The 19,306-nt window shown below is 40.7% G+C and overlaps 1 protein-coding gene and 1 long non-coding RNA gene across 2 annotated transcripts in view; both read left to right on the top strand.

The window, feature by feature from the left end:
- LOC137502212 (uncharacterized) overlaps nt 1-19,306 on the top strand; it is a 174,114-nt gene that overhangs the window by 62,741 nt on the left and 92,067 nt on the right. The gene's annotated exons all lie outside the window — the stretch shown is intronic.
- LOC137502195 (transcription factor Adf-1-like) lies at nt 2,735-5,362 on the top strand. Its single transcript, XM_068229237.1, has 3 exons — nt 2,735-2,919; nt 4,544-4,697; nt 4,921-5,362. The coding sequence occupies exons 1-3, from the start codon at nt 2,772-2,774 to the stop codon at nt 5,360-5,362; spliced, it is 744 nt and encodes a 247-aa protein (XP_068085338.1). The 5' UTR covers nt 2,735-2,771.

Consider the following 19,306-nt stretch of genomic DNA (forward strand, 5'->3'; position numbering starts at 1 on the left):
ATCTCCCGAATACTGGATACTGGCCGCACTTAAGCGACTGCAGCTATCGAGCTCGGTCCTAGTTTTCTAGCAACATAATATTACTGAGGTCTTACCTAAGTGTTAAATGCACAAATAAAATGAAATGAAATGGTTTATGGCGTTTAGTGCCGGGAGTGTCCAAGGACATGTTCGGCTCGCCAGGTGCAGGTCTTTGGGTTTGACTCCCGAAGGCGACCTGCGCGTCGTGATGAGGATGAAATGATAATCAAGACGACACATACACCCAATCCCGTGTCAGTGAAATTAACCAATGATGGTAAAAATTCCCCACCCTGTCATGAATCGAACACGGGACCCCTGTGACCAAAGGCCAGCATGCTAAACATTTAGCCATGGAGCAAATAAAATGATAATATTGCCTTACTGAAAGTTTCTATGCAGGTTAGGAGTGCCTATGTATTTGTTTTGATTTATATTTAAGCTCTTGTATTATTATTATTATTATTATTATTATTATTATTATTATTATTATTATTATTATTATTATTATTATTATTATTATTATTATTAGTGCCTTTGCTGGCGGGACCTAGTGTTTACAGTGCACTATATCTTCTGGTGTGGGCTAGAGCAATTTTGTTACTTTCATTGATCTGTCTCAGCTTTATCCTTGGCTTTGACAAAATGAAAGTGACTGAGATATGAGTGATACTAGTAATGCCATTCCTTCTGCAGCCAGTCCCTGCTATGAATAGTGTGAAAATATTGCTTATAGGGTCAGTTGGTGCATGCATTTCAGTGGGCTTGGCAGACTGATGTGTAATAGCAACTTCTGGCTCGGTGAGAAAAGCAACGGGAAACTACCTCACTCCTCATTTCCCTAGAACGCCTCGTCAGTGTGATGCCTAGGCCATCTATGACAGCTGATAGCAGAACTGTTGAGGATCCAACCAGCCTTCGGGCTGAGGACTAAACATACATTATTATTATTATTATTATTATTATTATTATTATTATTATTATTATTATTAAGCAACATTGGGCGTGGTCAGGAGTTGGATGGGTTGCCACGCGCTGTTGGTGGGGGTGGGGCTAAGGGAATGGAGGAGCGGAAAGGAACTGGCCACCCTACCGCACGTAAACTCCGGCTCAGGAACACCTCTGCGGAGGTTCGGACCTGCCTTCGGGCAGAATAACCCTTACCTTTACTATTGTAGGTATTCACTGAACAATGAAAATAAATACAATTCGAGCTCTAGATTGTTTCTGTAGTCCTCGTCATGTAAGCGATGTCACTAAGGGAACAACCTAACTCTGCCTTCCCTATTAATGTTGACGGTAGTGTTTTACAGTTATTTTCTAACTGTTGGGTTCGATTCAGTGTCGCCAATCATATAGTCTAGGGACCCTACATGCCGACACGGCGTCTTACAGTGTCTCGGATGTTGGCACTATGTAGTCATATTTTTCCATGACTTGGGAGAGTATACATACTGTTGCACATACTTTAACGGAATCCTACAAATACAACACACATTTGAATGAATTGAATGAATGAATAAATGAATTGGTGAGTGTATGATTTCATGATTGTGTAAAAGAAATAAGAAAAATCCTCTCTCTCAGTGACGGTTGGTGCATTAAGGGCTTTTGGGCGCCGCCCCGCCTCCTTTTCAAAAACTTAACGTTATTTCACTCTGTAATTGATTACGTAAAGCAAATGTAGCGAAGTCGAACTTATGTGGTGTGATATTCAGTTCTACAATATTATCTTTATTACTTCGGCTGTAAGCATTTTTCTCTTTTATTTCCAAGAAAATGGCAAAGGCTTTCAGAGCGTGGCTGCTGTCCAGCAAGCACGATTTTTTCTCGTTAGTCGTGGCAGTAGAGGCGCGGAACAAGCTTGTGGAACATTCCACGGGCCACTTTCCGAGACTTCGCCCATACAGCACACCTCACCGCGCCGCGGTGCAGCTCACACAGAAATATGAGTTCCAGTTCCGAGAAGGACTTATTATTTGCGGGTGCGCTACTTGCAAATGAGGAAGAAGAAAAAGGCGAAAGAAAAGTCTGGGTCCACAACATTTATGAGAAACGTGAAACGTACGGAGAGTTTCACCATTTATTTCCTGATCTACTAAAGGACCGAAGTAAATTTTCCCACTACTTTCGTATGTCCCAAGAAAAATTCTATGAACTATTGAACCTAGTTAAGCCGTGTGTCCCGAGCTCGATAGCTGCAGTCGCTTAAGTGCGGCCAGTATCCAGTATTCGGGAGATAGTAGGTTCGAACCCCACTGTCGGCAGCCCTGAAATGGTTTTCCGTGGCTTCCCATTTTCACACCAGGCAAACGCTGGGGCTGTACCTTAATTAAGGCCACGGCCGCTTCATTCCCACCCCTAGCCCGTTCCTGTCCCATCATCGTCGCCATAAGACCTATTTGTGTCGGTGCGACGTAAAGCAAAAAAAAAAAAAAAAAAAGTGTGTAGAGCGAGAAAATACCACGTTTCGCCGAAGAAGGCGTACAGTGCACAATACCACTAAAGGCTTGGTTTCTCAGAACCGACGCATGCGAAGTGCGAGGTGCGAGGCCCGCCTCGCACAAATCCAGACTACACGAGCTTATGCAAGTGGTTTCTCAAGCTGCGCGGTGCGCAGTGTGCGCAACCTCGCAGTGAGACCTCGCAGCGTCACCTCGCACTGATTCGTCCGGCCACATTTGTGCGAGGCGATAGCAGTGCGAGGCGACATTATTTCTGTTCTTGTTTTCACTGTTTTGTGCAACACGATGAGCTTTACGGCCGAAATGGACGAGGAACTGATTGAAGAAGTTCGAATGCATCCAGTGTTGTATAACCTACAACACAAGAGCTACAAAAACAACGTTGTGAAAGACAACTTATGGAAAATGATATCACTGAAGTTGGATAGAACAGGTAAGAAACGTTATTAGTTTTATATATTATGTATGCCTTGAGAAGGAAAGAGTTCGTAAAAGTAGAAATTCCAAAAACGGAGGTACCAAACGAATAATGTTAATTTACTGTCATTTGGAAACCTCCTTTCTTGGGATTCTTTGATTTTTCATTGATGTGGTAGCTGCCTCTGAGGATCAGTGGTAGAGTGTCTATTATTATTATTATTATTATTATTATTATTATTATTATTATTATTATTATTAATTACAACAAATATAATTATTAAATATAAGGATTAAATAATTAACAGATTTAGAAATGATATAGCCTACCAACCAATGAATCCATTCCTTTAATATCAAATATGTCAATATATTTCATTTTACAAAATTTGAGTTCAGTATTGTTCACTTCATAAAATCACGTGTTTTATTTTAATAACGATGTTCATTCCGTTATTATGCTAATTGGGTCACAGGAAAAGTAAACTATAGGTAAACAAACACACGTTTATCCGTTAGAAAAAAACTTTCACTCCACCCTGTTAGCATATTCTCTTTGCCATGCCAATTCTCCCTCCCTGCTGCAAAAGTATTGCTTGAGGCTGTCTCTTATCATGAAAGCGTCATGTGTAGAATTTCCTCCGTTGTCAGCTGCCAGAGGAATCATGTTGTCTTCTGGTAATTCTAAATTGCCAATAAAGTGTTCATTCGGACAAGGAATTCGCTCATTCCGGAGAAGGTTGTGGAGGATACAGGCTGACATCACAAGATCATCAACAGTTTCCATTGATACAGCTATGGGGGTGAAGAAAACCCTCCAGTACTGACACATAATCCCAAAGGTGTTTTCAGTTGTTCTCCTAGCCCGGCTGTGCCTGAAGTTGAATATACGCTTTTCCTCATCATGCCGCGATTGCTTTTGTGGATAAGGTCTCATCATTGTAGTAGTCAAACCGAATGCCTCATCACCAACAATGACGTGTGGCAAAACGTTGGAATGTTGGAGACTTTTCTCAGTTCCAGGTAATGCACTCGGTCGAGGAAAAGGGAATGTTCCTTCGGTTATCATTCTGTACAGCTGAGATTTTTTAAATATTCCAGCATCGCCTTCTTTTCCGTATGAACCAACATCAACAAACAAGTATTTGTAGTTGTGGTCTACCAAAGCAAGTAGGACTTGAGAAAAGTATCCTTTATAGTTGAAACACAGTGACCCAGTCTTGTTGGGACATTTTTCCCGTATGTGTTTGCCATCGATCGCACCACAGCAGTTTGGGTAATTCCACTTGTTATAAAAACCATTTGAAACTACTTTCAACACCTCCTCTGTGAGCACAGGTATGGCCTCACTCTTCAGCCTGCTGGAAATTGCTCTCAGTGTCTTCCTAACAATGCAACTTATCCAGCTATGCGTGATTCTGAACTGGAAGGCTAGTGATCTGAAAGATTCTCCCGTGGACAGGTACCTGTGAAAAAGGAAGAGCTATCAGCTGCTTATTTAGTGGTGGTGAATGTTAGTGGTAGAAGAAGTTTAGCCCACAAAACTAGTACATAAAAACAGTATAATATATTTCAAATGTAAATCTTAAAAGTTGTTTGTAGTAGTTGCTTATTTAAATTGATGTTTGTTTCCTCCCCAGAAAATGAGTGCAAAACGAGGTGGCGATCGATCAGAGATACCTACAGAAAAATCAAGATAAAGGGGAAATACAAAACTGGTTCTGCAGCACCATCGAAATCAAAGTACAACACAGCCAAATTTGCTTTCCTCGATGTTGCTCTACAGGAAAGAAAGTAGGTGTCTTGTGGTGGTGATGGTGGTGGTGGTGGTTATTTTAATACAGGGGGGGGGGGGGATGCCGTAGGTATCTACAGATATGCCACACTATGTTCATAATTTAATTGTATATTCATCATCTTATACTTTCTCCAAATCTCAATGGATAAACCTTGGAAGTCTCTAAAAGGAAATTCTTCCGTTGAAGTATTTAGTAAAGTTTCCTTCTTGTTGTTGCAGAACTGTATCGTCATTACCAGAGAAGACTGCGAATGAGCATGAGAGCCACGATAGCGACGCTGAAGAGAGTGAAAAGCGGAAGGAAGAACTAGGTACCGGTACTGAGGACAATGAAGAAAAGGAAGAATTAAATTTTGATGAGGAAAGAACTCGTAGTGGGGAAGCGGACAGCCATGGAAATCCATCTTACAAAAAAAGGAAGGCCATCTTTTTAAAGGATCGAGCACTTGATGAGATAAAAAAGGGTCGTGAAAGTAGAATGGCTATTATGAAGCAAATATTAGCTATTAAATCAGAAGGACACAAGGAAGATCATCCTGTGATAGATTTTTTCAAAAGTATGGCAAAGACGGTGATGGAATTTTCTCCGGAGCTTATAGCCGAAACGCGAATGAAAGTTTGCCAAATTGTAACAGAAATGGAGATGCGGCATCTGTACTAACAACGGACCACTTCATCCACGACGTTTTCAACACCAAATAGTTTCGAGGATTCTAACTCTGTTATCACCGAATTGTCACCTGGTACATCGTCAGTTCAAGATGAAGTGTCGACTGAACTGTCCCAGTACATCGCTTTACCCTGACTGCAATCCATACTATAAACAATGGCTAACTCAATATTTCTTGCAGAGTTTTTTGATAATTTAAGGTAAATTCACTAATTATAATAATCTGTAATTCATTTTCCAGAAATTACCTTGTAGGCTATTGTATAAACATGTTCATACTTGTAGGCCCTACCTCAGGAAATACTTGGCATCGAAAATCCGTGGAAATTAAAATATACACGTACTTTTCAAGACGACAAATTAATTTTATTTTAGGAATAATTACCTTAAGATTTACTAAATGATTACACTCACCTTAGTGTGACACAGAGTTTCTCCTCAGGTGAGATGGTTTTTAGATACCTGTTGTTACTCGGTTTCTTCGTAATATCTTCTTTGATAACATTTAAAATCCTTTGAAAAAGGTCCCTTGAGACCCGAAAATAACTTCTGAATTTACTTTCACTGTCAATCAAATGGCGTTTTACAAGAATATTGTAGGCCCCCTCTGTTTTCCTATTTTTAAAGACATCGCTGCCTTCTCCGCCAAAACAACGCAAGATAATTTCCTCCTCATTATCCGCTTCCTCTTCCAACAGTAGCGCACAGGCTGCGAGATCCATTGAACAAGACATGTGCTCGGCAACTGATCCGCTTCGCAGCGTGGGAAACCACGAGCCTCGCAGCGTCATTGCGACGAAAGCACGCAACGCCGGCCTCGCACCTCGCACCTCGCATCCGTCAGTTCTGAGAAACCAAGCCTTAACGTAACCGCGTGAAGGTACGAGCGTGCTAGCACTAGTCGAGGACTCACGAGGACTGCCGAAACGGCACGAAACCACATTCTTTCCGTTATTCCTTCCTTCTACCCTCGCCCACACAAGCGCGCCGAAAGGAAAAAGTTCCGTTCCAGAAACCTGGAGGCTTCTGGCGCGGAAATTCCACAAGCTTGTTCCGCGCGGCGCGGCTCTTTGCAGTAGGCGTTAAGCCATTTCATTTCACAAGAAGCAGACAACGGAAATTTCTTCTCGGCTGCGCTGCGCGGCGCGGTGTAGTGGGCGATTACCTTAAGTAGGTCCCCAGACTCTGCGAATGTGCGGGGTGCGGGAGGAGCCTGGAAGGACGATGTTGGCTTGTCAAGGGAAGGGAGAGTGCAGGCGGGTGTATGGTCTGTCCGGCAGAGCCCTCAGTACGTCCCACGAGTTAACAAATGTGCGGGATGCGAGAAGGGCCTGGAAGGGTAATATTGGTTTGTCAGGGGAAGGAAGAGTGCAGGCGGGTGTAAGCGCTGAAAGGCGGAGCCCTCAGCAACATCGCCAACCACTTTGCAATGTACCTAGATTGTTAGATATTAATTCCAAAACATTTTACAAAACAATGAATTCCAAATGTAACCATGCCGTGACGGCACTAGTTGCAGGGTGGTCAAATTGTGAAATACGTTGTCATGCTTTGAAATTTGAGCAAGGAGAGAGAAACTTTGGGAGTGCACTACTTGTTTTCGTGAATGTTGTTATTATCACTTGTGATTGTAATCAGTGTAACAGTGCATTGTCATAGTAGTCGGGATTGCATTACGGGTAGCTGTTAGCCTGTTAATGTGTGTGCATAAATGCCATTGTAGTGTAGTTAATTAATGTTATAGTGCAAGCAGATTTCTATTCAGCCAGTGCCATTGTATTATTAATATTATTATTATTATTATTAGTATTATTATTATTATTATTATTCATCTAAAAGTATCGTGGTGCTGGTCAGTGAAAACTGACCGATTGGGGAGCGGAAAAAGATGGCGGTACAGCCCTGCCATAGTAATACAGTATGTCACGAACCGCCACTGCTCTCTCTCTCAGTCACGGATAACCACCAACTTGGGAGAGAGTTTCATGAATGAATCGAATGAGTTGAATGACTGCATGAATTGGTGCATAAATCAGTCAGTCAGTCAGACAATTGGAATGTTCTCCCCCTAACGGCCGGGTTCCGCAGCGCTAGGCTGAGAGCATTCATTCATTCATTCATTCATTCATTCATTCATTCATTCATTCATTCATTCATTCATTCAGTCATCCATTCAATCACTCATTCATTAACGAATACTCTCTCCCCAGTTGGTGGCTATCCGTGTCCGGGCGAGAAGATTTTTTACTCATCCATTCATGCAAGAACACGATTATACGTACTGTCACTGCAGTATTGTGAAAATCACCAGCTACATTTGCGAGTATAAGTAAAGCGTATTTTCCTTTTCTACAGGACTGTAAACCTATTTGGATAATACCAGGCAAGTAGAAGTGTGGTATGTTCGAATAATACATTTAATAACGTAGTTGTGAAATGACCGCAGTATTTTTTTTTAAAATACGGTCTTATTTCTTCCAATTCTTCCTTTATTGCTTATTGAAGAGAGACGAAAACATTCACGCAAAATAAAGGAAAGACATTAAGTAAGTTCCGGAACTTTTGAAAAAAAAATCAGTTTTTTTCTAGGGGCTTTACGTCGCACCGACACAGATAGGTCTTATGGCGACGATGGGATAGGAAGGGCCTAGGAGTTGGAAGGAAGCGGCCGTGGCCTTAATTAAGGTACAGCCCCAGCATTTGCCTGGTGTGAAAATGGGAAACCACGGAAAACCATCTTCAGGGCTGCCGACGGTGGGATTCGAACCCACTATCTCCCGGATGCAAGCTCACAGCCGCGCGCCTCTACGCGCACGGCTAACTCGCCCGGTCTTTTGAAAATCACGCTACAATGATTTATTAAATAAATTACATTGTTTAAGACGGTTATGGTAATGCGTATATCAAATAAGGTAAGGTAAGGGTTATTCTGCCCGAAGTCAGGTCCGAACCTCCGCAGAGGTGTTCCTGAGCCGGAGTTTACGTGCGGTAGTGTGGCCAGTTCCTTTCCGCTCCTCCATTCCCTTACCCCCCACCAAAAGCGCGTGGCAACCCATCCAACTCCTGACCACGCCCCATGTTGCTTATCTTCGGAGATCTTACGGGATCCGGTGTTTCAACACGGCTACGTCCGTTGGCTTATATCAAATAAAGGCATAAATATACAACATTAAATTGCGTAAGGGTGAGAGTGTGCGTTTCTTTCCTTAATTCCTCATTGAGATAAAAACAGAATTATGAATATCTTGATTTGTTAATGGTTATGAATTTCATGTTTTTGGTCCGTATTGAACTGAGAATAATATATAAGTAATAATAATAACAACGTAAACGTTTCCACCTTTTCAATACTAAAATATATTCACAAAATTATAAATTACATGGTACTAGTTTCGACCCATCTAGGGGTCATCATCAGCCATATTGGAGCAAAGATCACTTTTGGCGAAATCCTAAGAAAATGTTATTTTAAAGAATAACAAGTGAAATGAGATATTATGGTAATAGTTAATAATACAAGAAATATACATATTAAGAGGTTTTTAACAAAGAATAAAGTATAAATGGGGTGTTGTAAAAATTATAATAATGGAAATCAGTATATATGTCATTTCAACACAAGAACTTACTGATTTCCATGATTATAATTTTTACAACACCCCATTTATACTTTATTCTTTGTTAAAAACCTCTTAATATGTATATTCCTTGTATTATTAACTATTACCATAATATCTCATTTCACTTGTTATTCTTTAAAATAACATTTTCTTAGGATTTCGCCAAAAGTGATCTTTGCTCCAATATGGCTGATGATGACCCCTAGATGGGTCGAAACTAGTACCGTGTAATTTATAATTTTGTGAATATATTTTAGTATTGAAAAGGTGGAAACGTTTACGTTGTTATTATTATTACTTATATATTATCTTGATTTGTTTCACCTGTTTCATAATTTACTTGGGTAAGGAAACCTCCATTATTGATGCTTACATTGAGGTTAGTTTGTTATGGTTATGTCTTCATTTTAATGTGAAACTACTCAAGTTGCAGACAATTTGCTCGCCAGGCCATGGAACCTCGGGTTTATATAGGAAACCCAGAGGCGCGTGTAGAGATTAAACTAGCCCCTCACTTCGAATACCATACCGTATTATTTTATTTGACTTTCTTCAGAACGTGGCAATTTTATCTTCGTGTTGTAAAGCTGACGGTGGTGTGGAACTCAGCCAATTCTCCAGCTACTTTGAACCGAACAAACGAGCCTTTTGTACTGTTATCATGTTATCGCTAAGTCACCAGCCTGCCTAGCATTCCTTGAACAGTTCAGGGAGCTACTGCACAGAGACATGGCTGCGTTGAAGATCTCGCAGTTCCCAGTAATTTTCACATGAATGTCCGGTATACACTGTACAATAGAGTACGTTATGAGGGAATGGTACAAGGACAACTCGCAAAATATAAAAATTGAAACCCAGAAGGATAACATACATTTGAACTGCCTAGGATTTGCTGATGATCTAGCTCTTCTGGCCAATGATATTCAGGAAACAAAACAACAAATAAAATCTTTACAGGTAACAGCTCAAACATAGGTTTGAAAATTTCGTTTGAAAAACAGAAATTATGTTAACTCGACTTCCGCATGCAAACAAAATTAAGCTGGAAGACCAAGAAATAAAAATTGTAGAAAAAATTAAATATTTAGGTGAAATAATCACATATAACCTGAACGAGAAACCAGCATGCCAAAATAGAATAGATAAACTGGTTACAGCACAGCATGTTACCAAGAATAATAAATAAAAAGTTTCTCTCAATAGCAACCAAATTGAAACACTACAAAACAGTCACCCAGCTACAAACTAAATATGCGTGTGAAACATTATTCAAAACAACAAACATAGTTGCAATACATATAGAACTCAAGTTAGAAAGGAGAATAGTGAGAACCTGTTTAAATAAAAATTTTCAAGTAAACAGAGTCTGGAGACTAGCTTCCAATGAAACAGTCTATAGAGAAATAGTACCTGTGACAAGCACAATGAAAAAGAAACGAATATCTTTCTTAGGGCATCTAATACGGTCACCTGAAAATAGAATCAGTAGAAAAATAATAGAAAAATTATGGAAGAGTAAAAATAAGAATAATATTAAATAGATCACAGAACTTAAAGAAGACATGAGAGTGTTACATATTACAATCGAAGATTTAAAATACAAAACAAATATACTCAAGATATTGAAAGATAATCGCACTAGACTACATACGAAAATCAACAAGCAGAGAGTAGGAAGAGTGATTACAGAATCAGTAAGAAAATTATGTTCAGAAAGGATGAAACAGTATTGGGCTGACAAAAAGAAGACAAACCTCCATAAACCTGACTAAAGTAGTCCTATGTTGGCTATAAAATTAAAATAATAAATAATAATATGGGACCCTCACTAGGATTAGTTGATCTAAGAACTAGAAGAGATCCTGAGGAAAGCAGCACAATTTCTTCTGAGTGTAGTGTTATGAAATGTTACGAATTTTGGGGCTGGAAATACTTGAGAGGATTCGACTAAGTAGTATGTTCCGGGCTGTCAGTGGAGAGATGGTTTTTAAAAGTATGCAAGATCGTAAATATGAAGACAAATTTGGAATTCAAGAGGACAAATTGGAGCAAATATTCGTGTATAGGAGGACGAATTAGAGATTGGAATAATTTACTAATAGATATGTTCGAAAAATTTCCAACTTCTTTAAAATCATTGAAGGAAAAACTAGGTAACAATTGATTTGGTATCCACCATTTGGCCGACAGCCCTAAATCCTGATCAGTGGTGACTGATGCAGATTCCCCCATTGAAACTGTGCGAGCTCGAAGTCATATCTATGATTTTGTCGGTAGGCATTCCGTTTACCAGGATGTTTGGGATTTAATTTTTTTTTTAGTTAGTTCAGCAGGATTATTTTTTCCTAGTCTACTTCTATTTATAATATGTTACAGACGGATGCTGCAGCCCTTTACAACTATGCACAGATGCCTTTAGAAAAACGCAGTAGTCATTGACTGCTTTTTCAAACTCTTGATAGTCAGATTAATCAAAAGAGGCACGCTGTTTTGACATGAATGGTTTGGAGATGGAGCTATAGAATCAGTATTACTTGGATTTGTCAAATAAATAAATAAATAAATAAATAAATAAATAAATAAATAAATAAATAAATAAATAAATAAATAAATAAATAAATAAATAAATAAATAAATAAATAAATAAATAAATAAATAAATACCAGTGTCCGTTCCTCTTAGAATTTTGACATGGTGGATTTCCTTGTGAGATAATTTGTCCATACATACGTGGTCCAGCTGCCATTCCCCTTTTGACCCATCAGGATGTATCTATGTTGTGTGGTTTTCTTTTAAAATATGTAGATTTTGAGATTAGTCCATGGGTTCTGCAAATTTCTATGAGTCTTTAGTCATTTCTTTTAGTATATTTATGAGGAGCCCACTTTCCTACTACTGTGTAGTACTTCATTTCCTTAAGCACTGTTTCAACTTATTTTGCTGTAGGTGGGTTTATATTTTCTGGTTTACTTTTTATCGGGGTATGTGTATCGATTTATAAGAGTATAGTGAGATCATGTTTAAATAAAAGTTATCAAATAAACGGAGTCTGGAGACTAGCTTCCAATGAAACAGTTTATAAAGAAGTAGATCCTGTGACTAGCACAATGAAAAAGAAACGAATATCATTCTTAGGGCATCAATACGATCACCAGAAAATAGAATCATTAGAAAATAGAAAAACTATGGAAACGTAAGGGTAAGAATAATATTAGGTGGGTCACAGAACTTAAAGAAGACGCGAGAGAGTTACATATTACAATAAAAGATTTAAAATACAAAATGAACACATTGAAGATATTGATAGACACACTAGACTACAGACGAAAATCAGCAAGCAGAAAATAGGAAGAGTGATTCCAGAAGCAGAAAGAAAATTACGTTCAGAAACGATGAAATAGTAATGGGCTGACAAAAAGAAGAAAAACCTCCATAAACCTGACTAACGTAGTCCTATGTTAAATAAAAAAATTAAATAAATAAATCATTATGTCTCTACTGACTTTCTTCAAGGGTATGGAGCCATCGTCAAGCTATAATTATTCCAGAAATTTATTATCAAGCAGTAAAAATTGAAAAAAAGAGATTACCTGACAAAATGCAGGAACGATGACCTTCTGCTTCTGGTCTCGTTGACAATTATATCGAGGATCGGCAGGACAAGAACTCCGTACTTGGGATGCATGATGAACTCGCTAGCTGTTTTCAGCCAAGGCTTCTTTTGTCTGCAAGTACAAATACACACACATATAGGCAAGTGGGTATTCCCAGTTCTATTTATGGTACATAATTGTGCATATTTTTTAACAGCTTTACTTGCATACTTAAAACAAACGATGAGTTGGAGAGACGACATCTTAGTGACAGTCAATTATATTGAAACTTGTCTAAACAACACAGTGGTGGGCGTTAAAATTGCAACACTAAGAAGTATTTGAGCATTCACAACTAAATTTACTGGACAGAATGCTCATAACATGATTATCTCGCAACTCGGAACGACGCGACATATAGAACCTGGAGAAAATCATTATTGTGTCGCCTCACCATTAGTGGCAGTAACCGCTGCTACACGATACAGCACTGAGGGGATGACATTGTGAATGTCCGCTGGGATATTTTCACCCATGCTGCGTGCCCAAAATTCATCCGTTATGGCCGCGGGTGTCTCGTGGAAGGCCAGTCGTTGTCCGACCATGGACCGCGCAGACCAAGGAAGCAATGTGACATTGTAATCGTCCAGAAACCTTTGGATGACGTGTGGCACATGTGGTCGCGCATTGTCCTGTTGGTCAGGCTGGTTATGAAGAGAAGGGACAGTAGACTCCAACACCTTCGCCATACAACGGTTGCTGGTCGGTGTGCCAGGGATGCGGCCTAATTGCAAGCGGGACTGGAATCTGATGGCACTCCAGAACCACAACTCAGGTGCCGGGCTGGTATGACGGTGCATCATTCAGGACTTGACCAAGCGTGACACGGATGTGACCATCATGGTGCTGTAAGCGGAAGCAGGATTTGTCGGAGAAAACAATGGTATGCCATTCGAGGCCCGACGTTCCATGTGCCATTACAGCCGTGGACATCTGTGGTGAGCAATCAGTGGCCGCTACTGTAATGAGTGTCTGGACAAGATGCCCTGCTGCTGCAGATGGCGACGGACCGTACGTGAGGACACAGACGCATATCCCACATGCTTGAATTCAAGAGCGAGCGTGTTTGATGAAGCTGAATTTTCCGCAATCGCCATGCACACCAGTTGTCTGTCCTCACTCATTGGTGCGACAAGGCCGTTGGCTTCCTGCACATCGCTCAGCCTGTACCTCCTCGACCCACTGATCCTACACTGTGGTTGTATTTCATCGAACGAGGGAAGCAATTTCGTGGTGGGATAATCCTGAAAGACTATGATTCTCTCCCGGTCAAAGGCCAAAACCTGCTTGTATGGTTGTCGTGCTTACCCCATCTCACATGAACGGCGGGGAACATACTGCCACTACCTCTCAGTGGCTCCCCGACCTCCACTTACATTACACTTATCAGTGTCGCCATTAAGGAACGTGCTGTACCACTTGGCTGAGCAACTAGTTACGTATTTTTCCTAACCCTGCTCTACACATTTCACCAATGTGTGGTCAGTATTACAACTTTAATGGCCAGTAATATATAATGTACCATACAAATAGTGTCATATCATCCATGCTCTGCATTGTCAAGAACTGAAGGGCAAGATCAGTTCAAAGAATGGTATTCGGCGGAAGCTGACGGGCCCGATATGGGAAGACAGTTCCTGCGATCATCAGAGTTGGGACTCTGCTTCGCACCAGGAGAATATGAGACACCAGTTTGGGAAAGATCTGCTCACGTCAGTAGATTTATTTATTTCGTGTCAGAGCGTTGAAAAACTTATAATCTAAATAGGGTACTATATACAAACAAAACAAAGTACATTTTATGTCACAAAATATATTTCACACAATGTCATCCCAGAAATGGGCAACAGAAATTCCCTCTTCAGTGGCTTGAATCAAGTCTTGAAGTGTACAACGAACGGGGCAGGACTGACAGTCATACAGGTGTTGGGTAGTTTGTTGCTCCCCACAATCGCAGAAGTCTGACTGATCTTTCAGATAAATAGCCCAGAATGAATCCACCCGCATAATCACTGGCTGCCTGAGACCGACTCCAGTGCGGTGGATCTACCCACTCGCCGGTATTGTGACTCCAGCCATTCGCCGTGTTGTACTACGGGACTTAGAGAGGCGAAAACTTGAGGAGGACGACGACTCCAGGCACCCGTTGTTCAATCATATGGTGACTGCACCCCCGCCTTATTTCCAGGAGGAGCTTTATCGAGAGGACATGGTCCCTGCAGGTTAAACCAGAGATCCGGCGTGTGTCGCTCTGGAAGGAAACAGCACAAATTCAGGAAAACTTCCTTCCTAAAGAAGAACCGCGAAACATATCGACCCCGTCAGCTTTCGATAGATACCGTTCCTTGAACTGATCATGCATTTCAGTTCTTCACACTGCTATGCAGGGATGATGTGACACTGAAGAAGGCATCATTTACCGTATGCCACTTGAAATGACCTGTGGACGGGGGTTTCGAAGTACGGAGGCAATTTTGTGAAATAGGACTACGCTGCAGACGCAAGATGCGATTGCGTAGCGATCCAGTCCACAGGGCACCTACTGACGTGCCAAGAGAGAAGCTCATACCACGGATAGAGGGATAAGAACTGCAAGTTCTGGAAAGGAAAAATATTAGTATGTCTGCTTAACACGGAAAGTAAGTACTTGATAAACTGGCATTGAGTATTCGGTTTGTTCAATGTCAGATTCATTTTTTATTTTTTTTACAATTTGCTATACGTCGCACCGACACAACGATGGGGTAGGAAAGGGCTAGGAGTGGGAAAGAAGCGGCCGTGGCCTTAATTAAGGTACAGCCCCAGCATTTGCCTAGTGTGAAAATGGGAAACAACGGAAAACCATCTTCAGGACTACCGGCAGAGGGGTTCGAACCCACTATCTCCCGCATGCAAGCTCGGTGGTTAACCGTATTGTCTGATCTTGCAATCATTGAGAGGGTAATTCTTCAAGGCAGTATTATTGGAACTTTATGTGTTCTTATACACATAAATGATATGAGTAAAGAATTGGAATCAGAGATAAGGCTTTTTGCGTGTGATGTTATACTATATAGAGTAATAAATAAGTTACAATATTGTAAATGACTGCAAAGAGACCTCGACAGTGTTGTGAAATGGACAGCAGGCAATGGTATGATGATAAACGGGATTAAAAGTCAGGTTGTCAGTTTCACTAATAGGAAAAGTACTCTCAGTTTTAATTACTGTGTTGATGGGGTGAAAGTCCCTAATCAGGATCACTGTAAGTACCTAGGTGTTAATATAAGGAAAGATCTTCATGGGGGTAATCACATAAACGGGATTGTAAATAAAGGGTACAGATCTCTGCACATGGTTATGAGGGTGTTTAGGGGTCGTAGTAAGAATGTGAAGGAGAGGGGATATAAGTCTCTAGTAAGACCCCAACTAGAGTATGGTTCCAGTGTATCGGACCCTCACCAGAATTACTTGATTCAAGAACTGGAAAAAATCCAAAGAAAAGCAGCTCGATTTGTTCTGAGTGATTTCCGACAAAAGAGTAGAGTTACAAAAATGTTGCAAAGTTTGGGGTGGGAAGACTTGGGAGAAAGGAGACGAACTGCTCGACTAACTTGTAAGTGGTATGTTCCGAGCTGTCAGTGGACAGATGGCGTGTAATGACATTGGTTGACGAATCATTTTGAGTGGCGTTTTTAAAAGTAGAAAAGATCACAATATGAAGATAAATTTGGAATTCAAGAGGACAAATTCGTTCATAGGAAGAGAATTTAGGGATTGAAATAATTTACAGAGGAAGATATTAAATCCATTTGCAAATTCCTTGCAATCATTTAAGATAATGGATAAACAACAGGTAAAGAAACTGTCACCTGGGCGACTGCCCTAAATGCAGATCAGTGTTGATTGATTGATTGATTGATTGATTGATTGATTGATTGATTGATTGATTGATTGATTGATTGCACACAATTTCGTTGGTCTATCTCACGTATTACAAAAGCTACGTCAATTTCAAACCTTCGCAGTTATTCTGCCATCGTCTTCCCTTAAATTAAGAATGAAGGAAACGCAATATATTCTAGACTTAAAATTATATTACTAGCCACCGGTACATTGTTTCGCAGTTTAATATGAGAGTAAGCCTCCGTGGCTCAGGTGGCAGCGCGCCGGCCTCTCACCGCTGGGTTCCGTGGTTCAAATCCCGGTCACTCCATCTGAGATTTGTGCTGGACAAAGCGGAGGCGGGTACTCCGGGTTATCCCGTCGTATTTCGTTAATCATTGCCCCAGAGGAAAGCGATAAGCTTCGGCAGCCCGCACAGTTTCTATTCTCATCGCTAGATGGGGACTTCACTCATTCCATTCCTGACCCGGTTGAAACAGGCTGTGGATTTTCATTTTTAATCTGAGAGTGGTCCGTGTTTTCTTACTGCAAGGGTTATTCAAAATGGGTCCCATAGGTGTTTTTTGAGGGAACTGCCTTACCTGATTTGCGATAAGTACCAATCCCTCTTTTCGTGGGCCTTATCAGTAATGCAGTCAAATATTTGCATTATACCGGGTCCATGCTTTGGATCTACCAGGTTCTTGCTAACTAATGTGATCCATGTACCGGTATTCTTCAACCTGCAAAGAGAAAGATACATGAAGTGATTACAATTTTTGACAGATTTTTATTTATTTAAATTTCGTGTGCCAAAGTAAACAGCTCGTACAAATGAGACAGTTGTTAAAAAGCACTAAGTATTATTTATTCTGGACCGAGGTTATTAAAAATCCCGGTTTAGCTGTAAAGAAGTGGTGCCTCGCTATGCAAGCATTGACAAACACGATAGTAATTTGCTAGAAAGGCATCTGTGATTATCTTTCTTGAAAATGAAAAAAAACTAGGAACATTTAAGGTGTGGAAATGGGAAACCACGGAAAACCATCTTCAAGACTGCCGAAGGTGGGGACAAGTTTAATAGGTAGAAGATTAATTGTTATTACAAATGAAGACCTTACCTTTCTTATCGTTCCCTCAATTCTGAGGATCGTGATCTCCGAGGAGGCGCTTGGTCAGTTGTCTCGATCTCTTGTGGTCCTCGGCCAGGCTTTGTTCTACCCAGTTATACTCATGCTAATGTTTGACCATCGGGTGGGAACTCGTCCACGATCTCTCTTAACGGGAACATCTCCAAGAATGATCAGTTTTTCTATGCTGTCATGGTGTGTCCAAAGAACTATAAAACTCTTTGTTTACGTATTGATGATAAGCTGATTCTGGGGTTGAGCTGGTTTATAATGGAATCAGTGGTGCGAAATGCTGTCAGAGGTATGCGTAACATTCTTCGCCAGCACCACATTTGTAAAGAATCTACTTCCTTCAGGTCTGCAGCACGAAGTGAGCACATTTCGGCTTCACACAGGAAAACTGAAAATCCCGGAACAAATTCGTCATTACATTTTGGGCCACAGCTGTTCTTCTCTTAATCTCAGGGAGCACAGCTACCTGAACTGGAAATGACTGAATTTCTGAGACGTTCTCCAATTCCTTGAAGATGTCTGTGCTGGCTAATTTCTGGGCTCTATCACCAATCATTATTTTGTTCATGTTAATTGTAGTCCCATTTGAGCACTGACATTTTTGACATGAGAAATGAGCTTTGCCATTCCCTTCTCATCACTAGCAGTGAATGCAGTATCGTCTGCACAACGGAGGTTGGGTAATTTCATACCATCAACTTGTGAATCCGTCATGCCACTACTCAAGTGCAGCTCTCACTATGTGCTCGCCACAAATTTTGAAGAGCACGGGTGACGGTATACAGCCATGCTGAGCACCTTTCTGGATCTTGAAATTTCCAGACAGTTTGCAATTTATTTTTACCATAGCTGAGTTTCTTCACACAAATTCCTTATCAGCCAAACCAATTTCCAACAAATCTCGTCACATTTCCTCTCACTGGAGACACAATTGTCTCCGGTAGTCTAAAAAGCAGATGGTGAGGGAAAGTTGAAATTCTCTGCTATTTTTCAATCACCTGATGGATGTTTAATATCGGTTCCCTTGTGTTTTTACTGTGGACAAATCCAGCTGGTTCAGGGGGATCTCTGAACCAAGGAAAGCTTGAAGAGTCTCTTTAAGTATATATAGAGTGTCCCAATAAAATGTATACATCGGGCGAGTTGGCCGTGCTGTTAGGGGCGCGCAGCTGTGTGCTTGCATCCGGGAGATAGTGGATTCGGACCCCACTGTTGGCAGTCCTGAATATGCTTCTCCGTGGTTTCCCATTTTCACACCAAGCAAATGCTGGAGCTGTACCTTAATTAAGGCCACCGCCACTTCCTTCCCACTGCTAGGCCTTTCCTATCTCATCGTCGCCATAATACCTATCTGTGTCGGTGCGACGTAAAGCCAATTGCAAAATAAAATGTATATACTCTTTGACAGTTCATAACAACCGCGCTTTTTTGTCTTTTTTCTGTTGTGGCTGCTTGAATTAATGGCTGGAGTCGGACTGAACTTCGAGGAAAGATAATTCGTCATAAAGTGCCACTGGAAGACTGAGAACATAACTGAAATGCAAAGATGGTTTAGAATGGAGTTCAAACGCGATGCACCAACGAGACTCGCAATTACTCGTTTGTGAGATAAATTTAAGGAAGAAGGAACTGTTAAGGATTTCCATAAGATCCATT

This window comes from Anabrus simplex, chromosome 9 (assembly GCF_040414725.1).
Source record: "Anabrus simplex isolate iqAnaSimp1 chromosome 9, ASM4041472v1, whole genome shotgun sequence".
Classification (NCBI taxonomy): domain Eukaryota; kingdom Metazoa; phylum Arthropoda; class Insecta; order Orthoptera; family Tettigoniidae; genus Anabrus; species Anabrus simplex.

What these genes read in the sequence shown, in the direction of transcription:
- LOC137502195 (XM_068229237.1), top strand. Translation starts at nt 2,772, where the DNA reads ATGAGCTTTACGGCCGAAATGGACGAGGAACTGATTGAAGAAGTTCGA. An exon ending in ACTGAAGTTGGATAGAACAG is followed by an intron (nt 2,920 to 4,543) that starts GTAAGAAACGTT and finishes TTTCCTCCCCAG; the next exon opens with AAAATGAGTGCAAAACGAGG. An exon ending in GTTGCTCTACAGGAAAGAAA is followed by an intron (nt 4,698 to 4,920) that starts GTAGGTGTCTTG and finishes TTGTTGTTGCAG; the next exon opens with AACTGTATCGTCATTACCAG.